A 13,321-nucleotide genomic window follows, 5' to 3' on the forward strand; every position below is an offset into this window, starting at 1 on the left:
GTAATAGAGGAGAAAAAATAGACTTAAATGGAGAACGAAGAATCTTTTGGTAGAGGTTACTCCCACATGGTGGGAGTTTGGGACCAGCTAGCAAAGCCATTAGGGTGGTAGAGATCACAGCTATAGAAACGTTTCCCATACCAGATATCAAGGAAGGAGGTGTTCATTCCTGCCAGTGCAATCCATGACACCTGAGTGAGCTTTGTGTTCAGTTAGGAAATGGAGCAATGGATGAGCTGATTTTTCTCACTAAAAAAAAAAATTAGAAACATTGAGTCCCTTCTTATCATTTTCAAAAAAGTTCAACCACATCGTACAGCCTTAATATATGGAACAGTTTGCTCATCTCCATAGGTGACCTGTCTTTTTTTTTTTTTTTTTTTTCAGGTTTTAGGTAAATGTGGATACAGTTTATTCACCCTTCCCAGTGACAGACGTTGCTGGCAAATATATTCATGACTTTGGGCAAGGAATGTAAAGTCTCTACCTACTGGAGAGAAGACTTTCAGTCAGCAAGAGTTACATAGTAGCACAGATCACTTACTATTTCCAGATTTGGCAAGAGAGGTCAGAATTAGCCAAGTTTTTTTTTTTTTTTTTTTTTTTTTTTTTTTTTTTTTTTGTGGCTCACAATCCTAGAGATGATTCTAACTACAAACATGGTTAATGAGGCCATATTTTATCACATTTTAAATGTGGCAGTTGGCTCCTATGGGATAGAGAAGCAAAAGTAAAAGACAAAAAGATTGTCAGAGAACCAAATACATGGTGACAGATTAAACTGAACCACACAGTATTCTTGAATTTCAGTAGTGAGCTTCTTTTTGTTTTTTGAGGGAAGACAAGAGAGAGTTTGAAGACAAGTTGTTCCTTAAAAGGCTGTGCCTTGCTAACGGGTGACCAAGAAATCTACAAACAGAAAGTGTTATTGAATACTCTAAATAAACTATTTAGCTCTTTTTCAACTGGCATGGAGGTAGACTCAGCCTCTGAGTTGCAGCTGGGAGCTAATGGACCAAGAGCTACAGGAGACATCATTTCTTCCTGACATGGCATTGTTTCATGGAATGTGATCCAATTTTATTGAGCACCATTGGTGAAACACCAAAAGGCTAGCTGAAGTTCAACTCACTTTCCAGGCAACTCAAAGAAAGTGAAATTGTGTGAAAATTCTTTCCCTTTTGATGAGTGTATCTGGAGAGAGGAAAGGTAATTCCTATTGCTAAAATTAGCTGCTCCTGGGCAATGTGGTCTAACCACAAGCCCCTTGGTAGCTCCTCCTCTCAATGTTTCCTTGTCTGACCTATTTTCACCCATCACTGCAGAAATACTCCTGCTGCACTCTGGAGTAAGAAAAGGAGCCTCTTGGGCTTCACCTGAACCAGCAGGAAGACGAAGGTGCCTAAACTGAAGCTGTTGACAATGAGCACGGCACCATGTTTGTTCACATATTCACCAGTTGCAAAGAAAGAACAAAAGAAAAATTACTTGAAGCCTAATACCTTATATTCAGCCTCAGAACGAAGAACTTTATTTCCATTTTCTTTCTTTCTTTTTTTTTTTTTTAAGCTAAAATGTTTTTGAAAACAAAATTTTCTCAACTAGCTGCTTCGGAACAATGTACTGTATTATGAAGCTCCAAACATTTTAAATGTTTTTGAAATCCTGACAGGACAAAGTCATTCCCCCACTTTCTCCTCTGAATTTCGAAACTGAAACCATTTTCTTCCTGTCCCAGGCTTTCCTGCATCAGGACCAGGCTGCTGGATGGAAGGAGCCACGTGAAAGTGCATGAGAAGTGAGAATACGGAGACGGCTGCCACTGGAGCTGCAGATGGTGCTGCCTTAGCGAGGGTCTCGCTTCTGCTTCCAGGGTCCCTGCTGGGGCAGCCAGTATCGGGCCAGGCCAAACCAAAACAGCAGGAAGAATGGCTGCACACTGGGTCTTGAACATGCTATGAAAAAAGGTGCAACGAGAACCAAGTCCCTGTGCATTCTTAGTCACAACCGTGGGCAGAAGAACCCCTCTGATTCCTCACTTTGGTATTAAATAACAATTTTAAAAAAAGCTTTTTAGAAACAAAGCAAATACATGGTGGGACTGGAAATGTTAGCCATCCCAGGTTAGTTGTCCACTGAAATCAGTCTCATCACTAGTCATAAATAAATAATCTCTTTCCTGGTCTGACTTCCACGCCAGGATCAATATCTCTTAACATCTTACTTATTTTATTACTGCTTTTGGTTTTCTGGGACTGATTGAAAGTTGCTCAGAGGAAATCTTTGGTTTTGCTTAAGTGTCCGTGACATTTAATCATGACTTTCCTTGCAGTTTAATTCCAACCAGTCAATCAGTTAATCCACTTCGATTGATTCTGGGCTCTCCGTTATTGGCTTGCACTCATTGGGCATCCGCTGGTGTCGGCTCAGCTGGGTGGCCTGCGTGAAGCTCCTCTCACACCTCTCGCACCTGGTGGAGGCAAGAGAGAAAATTGAGACCAGGGAGCGGGGCCTGCAGGGTGATGGGCTTCCTCTCATCCTGCCTAATCAGAACAGACACTCCAAAGTGGCTTCAGATTTTACCGGCTCAAGAGGTTTAATTGGTGGCTCCTTCCAAGGCCTGGATGCCTGGGATGGGACAAAGCCCGTCTGATGCAGAACAGAGGGATCTGTCAATAGGCAGGGGGAAGGTGATTTCTCCAGAGAGCCCTGTCCTGCTGCAGCTCTGATCACTGTCAGTTCAAATAGATAAAGAACAAAAAGAGATTTTTAGGAGTGAGCCATCAAAGCAGCAGCTTGTCTGCAGTTTTCTGCTCCGTAACCCCAAAGAGAAATTGATGACAAATAGAATTTCACCTGCTGCTAATTTAAAACCCAGAATTCTACTCCCCTCAGCACAACAGCCAAAGAACGATCATCTCAGAATTTGGAAACTAATGGAAGCAATACATTAGTTTGCCGTTGACTAAGAGGTGGGGGGTGAGGAGGCTGCTTTTTTGCAAAAGCTAGTTACAGTGTCACAACCCAAACCAAATATAGGGTTAGGACAATTTACAACACTAGGGTTTATAGTGGTGTCGGGGAAACTCAGAAAAAGTGAGAATCAAGAGATATTTGTGTGGTTTAAGTGATCAACCCTCCAGAATGTAGAGGAGAAATAGTGTACATGTGGGCCACAATTAAAGGCCCCTATGTCTAAGAGGAGAAAACTGGCTTCCTACTTCAATAATATTGCCTCTCCTTAACTTAAAAAGAAGGAAGGAGGAAAGAAAAAGATTGTTATCCAGAGACCCTGGGTGCATCTCCATCTCCCACACAAGCCTCACTTACTAGTTCAGTGGCTACTTGATCTATAGAAAACAACACACACACAGACACACACACCCTGGTGGGGACTCCAGTCTTTCTGTGACTGTTGTTCCTGGCTAAATGTCCATGACTATGTGTACACACACCACTTGCAGTTGAACCGTGGCAGCAAGCTGGGCATAGCAACTTCCCGTCACCATCTTACACATCTGGGCTGCTGGGAGCACTGGCAGGCAGTAGCCACCTCAGTCATCCCATTAATGTTCTCTCCTCCATCCTCCAAAGGAAAGAATATTCAAGAGGAGCTGCAGACAATTATCCTCTGTAAAATATCACAATCTCCAATTCTCAGGTCCCTACACTGCTGGAGCTGTGGCAAAAGCCACCACAAGAAAGTCCCCCTGCCCTATCACAGAGGAGGAGGCCATGTGTCCCATGATGTGTCCCCCTTTCCTCCTCACTAGTAAATCATAGAAAGTGCCCTGCCACAAAAATAATCTCCCATAGAAACAGAGCACGCCTGTCCAGTGTGGGGTTCTGGCATGTCCGCGAACGTGGGGAGGCTGGGGCTTCAGCACTTACTTGGATTTTCCAGACTCTTGTGGCCAGCTGAGTGTGTCAGGGTGAAGAAGTTGCGTTTCTGTGATTGTCTTTCGGGGAATATTTTTAGCAGCCTGTTCCACTGTTAAAAACTGCACTGTGATCTTGACAAATGTATAATGTCAGCTTTAATGTATCAGACCTATCAGTTCAATGAAAATAACTCAGAAGTATTGATCACCTAATGATTTTGGGTGTATTCATTAACGTCCGCAGGCAGCTCATCCCCTCTCCAGAGCTCCTGGAGTGCTGATGACATGTTAGCAACCGCTGATTGTTTATTAGAAAACTGATTAGTTACTGGATTAGTGTGTCAAAATATACTACCTTTCAACTACCTGACAAACTTTCAAATTATTATATTCTTTTTTTTTTTTTTTAATTTTGAAGCTCTAGGATCAATTTCAAAGAGAGCAAAAGAGTTTGAACAATTGTGAAGAATGACACTTTACCTGAGCCAGGCCTCTGCCCCGCTAATCTTGTATATTAGAATATGAAGACTTCGCAAATGGGAAGCTTAGTGCTTCAAATAAAGCAAAAGTGTAACACTTAAATTCCCACAACCATGGAGGTATTAAGGGCAGAGTTAAACTTTTCTTAAGGGTTTGCCTAAATGTCTCACAGAGACTTACATGTATAGAGCAATTTGTTGGAACAGGAAACTTTTTCTGATCTGTAGTATGCTTGCAAAGATCATTCCTGAAAGATCATCTCTAGGACCATCTTCCCACCAGGTATGAGAGAAAACACATGCAGATGTGTTGAAAAATGCCTGAATTTAGATCCTTTTCTCAGTGATTTCTCCTTCTTAAGGAAAGTGGGCTAATAGAAATACTATCTATGTGGATTGAGAACTATAAAATAATTGGTATATTTGAGGAATTAAAGACAGCTAGATATAAAAATACATTTTTGAAAAAAGAGAAGGGCTTTATGTTTATCATCTTAAATTTTGGAGAAATCTTGCCCACAAAATATTTTTACAGCCTTATGAAATTCAACAGAAAGACTAACCAAATTCAAGTACCTTGGTTCTGGGAGGTCAGAGACGGATTTTAGGTGAGTTGGCATTAATTAACCCTGAATTACAATCTTATGCAAGTGATGGGGTTCAGGCATCTCTAAACCTGGACTTCATGGAATATAGCAGAATAAAGAAGGAAAGAAAGAAAGAAGCAGGGGTGAGCCCAGAGGAGAGAATGCTCTTGCACACAGGGTCTTCCTTATTGTGCCTTCACTTGGCATAGGTGCTGATGTTGTAGCCTTGAAGAAACACATGTGTGGAAAATCTTCCAAGCATTTCAGCAAAAAGAATGTCCCCAACTTCCTACTGGCATGAGAGTCTTAGACTTGATTTCCTTTTCAGTTTGGGATCCTCCTTTACTCAAATGTGCTGGTTGATTGGATTATATGTACCGGGAGCTTAATAAATGATATAAAGTTCTGTTACACAGAAAACATGCTAGAAGTTTTCTGTGCATCTGCAACATGTCACAAAATACTTCTTGAGCTGGACCAGATTGCACAGGGCTTCATACATGTAATGTGCTCCATGCATGTCTACTGATTTGCTTGGATTTTGTCTAGGTCTTGTTCAATTGTTAGGCATCCTTTGGAATTTCCTTTGATTTTTTTTTTTTTGTTCTCAGACAAACTGCTTTATTTGAGGCAAAAACATAGGGCACTATTTCCACTTGCTTGTAACGAGGGTGAAGAGCCCCTCTATGGACAGTCCTGGACTGCTCGTGCAGCTTCCCAGACTCAGAAGCCAGGAAGGCGGCTCACATGGGTCCTCCCAGGCAGAGCAGAGTGGAGCAGAGCAGCCCACCTGAAATCTTGAGATTCTGTGTTTAGTAAGAACGGGTCCTCGTCATAAAGAGGTGTTTTCAGACTGCCAACTTTCCTCCCTCCCTCCTTTTCTTCCTTCCTGCAATAAAGTGCTTGGTCATTGCTATTTAATGAAATGATGTCTTCCTTTCGTTCCTTGTTCTCCACAACTCCCAATTTCAGAACAAACTGAAATCCAAGACCTTCAATGTGATCTTTGACTTTTTTCATTTTTCTATGTGCTCTTGTATCTCGGAAATTCTAAGTCTACAGCCTAGGTTAGCTGTCAGCAGTCCTGTGATCTACCTAGAACTCGGGAGATAGATTCTTCCAATGCGATTTCAGCTATGCAGGTTGTAAGAAGCCTGGAATGAATTCTGACATTTTAATGGCAAATCTTCTCCTGCCTTCTTTGGATGCCAGCGGTCTTGATCTGCCTCCAAAATCCACTGCTGAGCAGAAGATTTTAGAACTTGGAAAGGGCTTTCCTCTGATGTGGCAGGCTCAGACTCGGTAAAGGCCCCAGAGTTCAGGGTGGGTGGTACAACTTGGGGACTAAGCCATTTGGGTCATCTATTTGGAAGCTGCTCCAGTCATAGGGTTTAGGGTTGTGCATCTTTACAAGATTCTTCTTCTCTTCCACATTGTTTAAGCCAATACCCATTAGCTGAAGTAGTAAAATTAACCATCCTGACGAAACCCTTTTTATTGACTAGTATGCAACAAAAGTTTTTTTGAATGTTTGTTTTATAAGCTTGTAAAAGGATATCTTCATAATATTTACAAATGTCCACGGGTTGGATATCCATGGGCTGTAGTTGGAAGATTCCCAAAACTCCCTTGGGATAGTTCAATTCTGAAAGACCTGGTTGTATACACTAAAGGATTTAACTTTCCATTTCCTAGAAGATGTTTAAGTCTTGCACTTTCCAAATAAGCATACACTCAGCTCTTCTGTGGAGATATATATTTGATAAAGTAAAATTCTCCCCCCACAAATGATAGCCTGTGGCTATCTTGATAAAAGTGGGAACAGAAGGAACTATAACGTGTATATTGAATGGCATCCAACAACACTGCTTGTTTCCTTATTTTTTCCTTTTGTTTCTTTTTCCCAGATGAAATTAGGTATGGTCACAAAAAATACTGTTGGAAAGGGGGAAAAGATGCAATTGCTAAATTCCTTCAAATATTAATTCAACGAATTAAAATTAAGTTAAGATGGCAACTCTATTGGAAACATGACAAAAACAGGATGTTAAAGAAAAAAATTGAGTGGAGTCAACGAGGTTACACATAAGTAACACCTTAACATTAATAGAAATCTATTTCCCATTTTGACCCTGGAACCTCTTCAATTAATTACTAAAATCTATTTACACAGCAACAAGATAAAAATCAATCTGATTCTTGGCACTGTGTCTGTCTGACTGCCTGTCTAATATGAGGGACCAGAAAGATCCTCAGACCTCCTGCACCTCTGTTTTTGAAAAAACTCTCTTGCTCAAAGGCACAAGAAATGTGCCCTTGTCACTTTCCACCTCCAAGACAGTACTGAAACCAGAATCTGTGAAGCCCCTGGGGGTCAGGCCTCAGGATGGTGGCAAAGTCCACCAGCAGGACACAAGCACCAACGAAAGGGAACTCCTGCAACTGGGGTGAGCCCTCCAGTGCCTCAGGGTGATTACAGAAAGGTGCACCACTTCAGCTAGAGGTTCCCATGCTATAAGCCCAAGTCTAGGGCCCATCCTACCCTATGAGCAAGCTAGGCCTATGTATACAGACAAAAAAATCACTATTTTTATTATTAATATCAATTAAATCACAATGGAAAATAATGAAGAATGATGAATCAAGGTAACTTAATTCTTGGGGAGATGACCAAAGATCACAGGCTTTTATGAGGTCCTTCCTTCACTGGAAGATCACTGAAGCAGGGAGGACCCAGATCTGCAGGACTCTGTTACCCTAAGTTCCACCTATCAGTGTGAGCACAACAATATGTCCAAACAGCAGATTCAGAGGGAAAATCATGGGTCACGAGACTTTTGGAAGACTCTCGGAAGAATGAACAAAGGGGCTATCTTCTATGGACTGGATGGTTTCCACTCTTGCTTATCTTTTCTTACTGAAGGCAAATAAGGCTGCACATATACGCACTTTTAATTTTCTTTCTCAAACAGGGAAGCCAGTATGGGAAATGAGTTGAGAGAAATGTAAGAAGGTTGAAGGGAAAAACAGCTCACTGCATAGTTAAAACTGCTTTGAGACCACCAACCACCTATGTATATAGGTTTACTCTCCCAGGCCTTTCTGCATGCTGTTTGAGCTACTACTATTGATAAACACCTCTATCCCCTGTACATCTGGTAAGCTCCTACTCATTCTTTAAAACACATCTAAAGCATCATCTCCCAGATAGCATTGGTTATTCCATTTCTTTGCTACTTTCAAACATTGTATGTACATGTCTTATTGCTGCACATTTCACCCTGTGTTGTTACATTTGTTGATTAATTGGTCTTCCTCTTAGAGCATGAGGTCTTCAAAGTTGGGGTGGGAAGGAGCTGAGACTCATTTACCTTTGTATCTCTTGTCCCTAGCCAGGCGCCCAGTATAAAAGTAGGTGCTCAATAAATATTTGTTGAATGAATAAGCATATATAATTGAATAAGTGAATGAATAAATGAATGAATGGATCAATGAAGGGATGAATGAATAAACAGGTCATATCACATGATTCAGCAGTCCACTGGTTTAATGACTGGGTTATATTTTGAACACACAATCTTATGCAATTGCCCTGACCTTGCCAAAACCTTTAGAATTTAGTTTTACCTCTTTTGATGTTCCCTTAAAAACTTTATGAATCTTCAAAAAGTCAAAATGCCCTGTGTTTGCTTTGCTTTTTTGTTTTGTTTTGTTTTTCACCAACATGATAATTTTGAGTTCTGAGTCACAAGTTGGCTACTATAATAGATTCAAACTCTTTAACACATGATAAACAGGAGGAAATGGTTCATCAGGATCCTGAAGGGTTCAAGTTCTCCAAGAGAGAATTACTCTGACATCCTAAGTTTATGCCCACCCTTAGGGCAATAGGGCTTGCTGATGGCCATGAGTGCTGTGTGGCTCCTGGATAAAGTTTAGACACACAGATCCTTAGAAACTGGAAATATGCAAATTACTTATTCAAACTTCCTTATTTTGCTGATGAGAAGACGCACCCAGAAAGATCATCCTAAGTGTAAGGTAACAAAACTTGAACCAGAGAGCCTTTTCCTGAGGGGAGCTGGGCAGTGCTGTGCCAACGCATCTGCTGGCTCTCAGGAAAGGCTGAGAGGAAGAGGACGGAGCCACTACTTACTTGAAGGGCTTTTCTCCAGTGTGGGTTCGGATATGGTTGTTGAGAGTGGTGGCTCCCGCAAAGGCACGGCCACAGTAGCCGCACTTGAAAGGCCGGTCACTGGAGTGAGTGACCACGTGGTTCCTCAGTTCAGAAGGCTGGGAGAAGGACTGAGAGCAGTGGCCACATTGATAGGGTCTGAAACAAATAAAGAGACTGCCTGGTCATTATTTTCCATGTTGGTTAGTTGGAAATCAGCATGATGAAACAAGAACCCAAAACTTTTTGGTGATATTTTCATACTTTTTAAGACAGAATACAGAGTTTTGGCCTCTGGGTCCCCACTACTTTACTTGTTGCCACAGGAACAAAATTCACAGAGCTGCTGAGACACATAAATTCCCAAATGAATATTCCCTTCCAGTATTAAATCATACCATTTCAAAATCCTCTACTTTCTTGTCTTTATCTCCCTGCAGGCAAATATTAGTGTATCTTTGTAAGCCTTAAAAGCACAGGCCTCATTAAGCCAAATGTTACAAGAGAAAAGCTGTAATCGTCTCTCATGTTTCCCTGGCATTCTTAACTTTTCCAAGTGCTTTAAAATCGATTATCTAGTTTCATCTTTACAGTAACCCTCTAGGTCAGGGAAAGTAGTTATTATTTCTGTCAGTTCAGAAAACTGAAACTGTCCTCACAGGACATAAGTAGTTGATGCCAAGGTCATTCTAGGGTTTGGATCTTATTCTAAGTGCCAGTTAAACATTTGGGCAAGATGCATGCATGTTTTAATAAATCCTAAGCTGTCTTGGGATCTGTGTATAGTACCAATGCTGGTATTGCACAAGTTGAACTCTGATGTGCAGCACCCAGATGCATCTCTTTGTAAAAGAAATCCTGACTTTGACCTCCTACCCACCTCCCGAATATTTATCCATTGAGTCTTTTTCTTGAACCTCGGCTCCCAGTTTAATCTGGTAGCAAGGAATGATTTATAGCAGCATACAAATGACAGGATGCCACTATGCTTGCAGAAAGATGACTCTGATGCAAAAGCAAATGGAAGGAAGTTGTGACAAATACCTGATAATTAGCAAGATTATCAGAGCACATTCTTTCCAGCTCATGAGAAGTAAATCAATTTTTGGTTTTCATAAAATAGATTAAAATTCTGTCTTCTCCACAGAAGTTCTTCTGCTTACTTAAGCAGAATCTGGTGAGTGATATAAAACCTGAGGAGTTTTCCCTGTTCGAAGCTATTTCATATCATTCCTTGACAGGTCTCTAATTTGTTTATCAAAATTTTTGTTCAGAAAATTAATTTGTCATGAGGGATAGTAACAGAGCTCAGTGAGCCCTGGTTTGTGGCCCAGACATTTCTGGCTACATTTAGAAAGCCAATAGCAAAAGCAGACTTAATTGCTCTACCTTTAGCAAATGCATAAACCCCAATGATCAGAAACCAAAATGCAGGACTGGGAGACAATGGTGACCGAGCATGTACAACAGTTCAATTAAGTGCAGAATAAAGTGTACCCTCTCATTTGTCAAGTGAAGTGCTTAATTGTGGCTACTTGCCTCACTGAACACAAATACTATTATTTTACCCAGCTTCAGCACACTGAGCACTGATTGTAGAATTTTTTAGCTTGATTAATAGTCCAGGATTGGTCAATAACTCAATACTATACAATTTTAATTACTTACATTTAGAAATCTATCTAACTGCTCTCAAACAAGTTTCAAAGAAATATATAAGAGTCCTTGGTAAGGAGTTTATCAATCTTGACAAATCACACATGCATTTTACTACAATTATAAAACGATGCTTTGAAAGCCATTAAAATTATATGTGGATAAAAATATCCTCCTGCCAAATCTGCTTTGGTAGTAGATACTAACCTTAAAAGAATTCTTCAACAAATAATTCTCTCAGGGATAAATTTTTTTAAATGCTACTGAAGATTATAATCAAAATAATATATTAATATATGCTATATCCACTGACAATTGATTTTTTCTAATAGTGAAGGAACCATTAACATTTATTAGCCTCTGGTTATCTATTTTTAATAGCTATCACTATAAACAATAAGCCACTAAATAAAACCAATTAATCTTTTCTTTTTTTTTCTAATTCTGCTGTCAAAAGTTGGGGTGATTTATTTCCCACAGTCAGAAGTCAATCCATCCTTTTTATGTTAATAGTCAGAGTGGCAAAGATTTACACACAGAAGAGCAGAAATGACCAGAGAAAGGACTAGTTGAATTCTTAAATGAAGGTAATACCAATGAAAAGTGAAAGGATTCTAAAACATCACCTTTATCCAAGACCAGCCTGAGAGGCATTTGCTAGGGGAGCAGTGGCCTGCCTATATAGCACTATTTTTAAAAAACCTTGCAGAAATGTAGCTTGACTGAACAGAAGGACCTAGAAAAGGAGAGAGAGCAGAGGTGAGTCTACTTCAGCCTCTGACCCCAACCAACTGTGGGACTTGGCCAAGTCACTCAGTTTCTCTGACCTGTTTTCTCATCCATCTGGAAAAGGGAGTGGACTGAGCTGAATGTTCTCACATCCCATCATGCTTTGCTCTTGCTTCTGGGTAACTGATCAACAAGCCTGGCCTATGGATTGGTCCAACACTGCCTTACAAGACACAGCATCACCAACACAATCTCCATCTTGCATTGTGAGTACCAGTCAGTTCCCTGGATGGATGTGGAGATTTCTGTTTTTGTGTTTGTGTGTGTGTGCACAAGCTCACTAGAATATGGACAATTTTAATGTTTTGGCCAAAAGTTGAGAATTTCAAGCAACAAGAAAACCTAGTACCATAATGTAGGACCAAACCTTATTATAATTAATTTCAACAAACAAAGCTATAATCCTTTATTTTTAGGTACATTGAATAACATTTTAGATCATCTGGTCACATTCACCTTTGCAGAGCCTGATTTCATGTAGAATTTAGAACTTAATTATCTATCTCCCTTGCTACTATAACAGAATGTCTCTTTCAGTCTAGAAATTTATAGAAAGTCAGCCCTCAGAAAGTACAGAAGTTGCACATTTGATAGACAATATTCCCTTAAACTTTCTTGTCCTGTATTTCCAGGATTTCTTTTTAAATGAATAAAATAAAATAATCAAAAAGAAAATGTGGAATATATACATAATGAGTTTTACACATCCATAAATAAGAGTGAAATTATCATACTTGCTGATAAATGGATGGAAATGGAGAACATCATGTTAAATTAAAAAAGCCAGACTCAGAAAATAAAGGGTTGAACACTTCTCTCATATTTGGAAACTAGAGCAAAATAAGGAAAAGAAGGCAGTGAGGGGGTGGGGGGACTGGATATCAAAAAGATATAGGGAATATCAGTGGAGTAGAAGAAGGAGAACAAGAGGGAGGGAGGAGGAAAGGGAAAGGAGAGGAAACATGGAATAAATTTTATAAAATCATGTTATATGCATATATAAATATAACACAGGAAATTTCACCTTTAAGTATATGTTGAAAATTCCAGTGAAAAATAAATAAATGAAATAAACGAAAGGAAGATCAGTAGAGTAGAGGAAGGAGAAGAGGGGGAGAAAGGAGGGGCTGAGGGGATCCAGGATTGAAATCATATTCCATGCATGTATGATTTAGTCAAAATGAATTCAACTACTGTGTATAATTATAATGTTCTAATGAAAAATAAAATAATCAAAGTGTTTGAAAATTTATTATGTGTCTAGGACTTAAGGGCACAGGAAGACATTCAAGACAGAACTAAGCTTTTTTTAAAAAAGTTTTTAGCTTAGAAAACATCATCACTTAGGAATCTCAGATGTCACAGTTTCTTTTGGGACACTGGCCACAGGAGTTAAGACTACTTATGCATATTTATATTAGCACACCCATTTTCACACCTCCCAAATTAAAAAGGAGGGTCTTTGACACAGAATTAGTTGCTCTTATTTAGCTTTTTATTCTGATGACCAACTTTTCCAATGATTTTTTTGAAGTCTGGTACAAAGATAAGATTGATTTGGATATAATCAATCTTAACTCCAAAGCTCTGTCTCCCTTCCAGGTATCCTATCAGAAGAAGCACACAAGGACTGACATCCATGGGTGCTGTGTTTAGCTTTACTCTTTTCAACATCTCACATCATTGTATTTGGGACCCTTCTTTCTAAAGCACCTCATTCTGCCAACTCATCATGTGCACACAGCATTGCGTTGT

General features: G+C 39.8%; 1 protein-coding gene across 1 annotated transcript in view; it reads right to left on the reverse strand.

The window, feature by feature from the left end:
• Positions 1-641: 641 nt before the first annotated feature.
• The window catches only part of Prdm6 (PR/SET domain 6), a 98,937-nt gene continuing 86,257 nt past the window's right edge, over positions 642-13,321 (reverse strand). Inside the window, exons 7-8 of the mRNA XM_047556995.1 lie at positions 9,104-9,280; positions 642-2,470 (exon numbers count right to left, since the gene is read on the reverse strand). Of these exons, the coding sequence (XP_047412951.1) occupies positions 2,356-2,470; positions 9,104-9,280 (292 nt within the window). The 3' untranslated portion in view covers positions 642-2,355. The remainder of the gene's footprint in view (positions 2,471-9,103; positions 9,281-13,321) is intronic.

The sequence above is a fragment of the Sciurus carolinensis genome, chromosome 6 (assembly GCF_902686445.1).
Source record: "Sciurus carolinensis chromosome 6, mSciCar1.2, whole genome shotgun sequence".
NCBI classification, from domain to species: domain Eukaryota; kingdom Metazoa; phylum Chordata; class Mammalia; order Rodentia; family Sciuridae; genus Sciurus; species Sciurus carolinensis.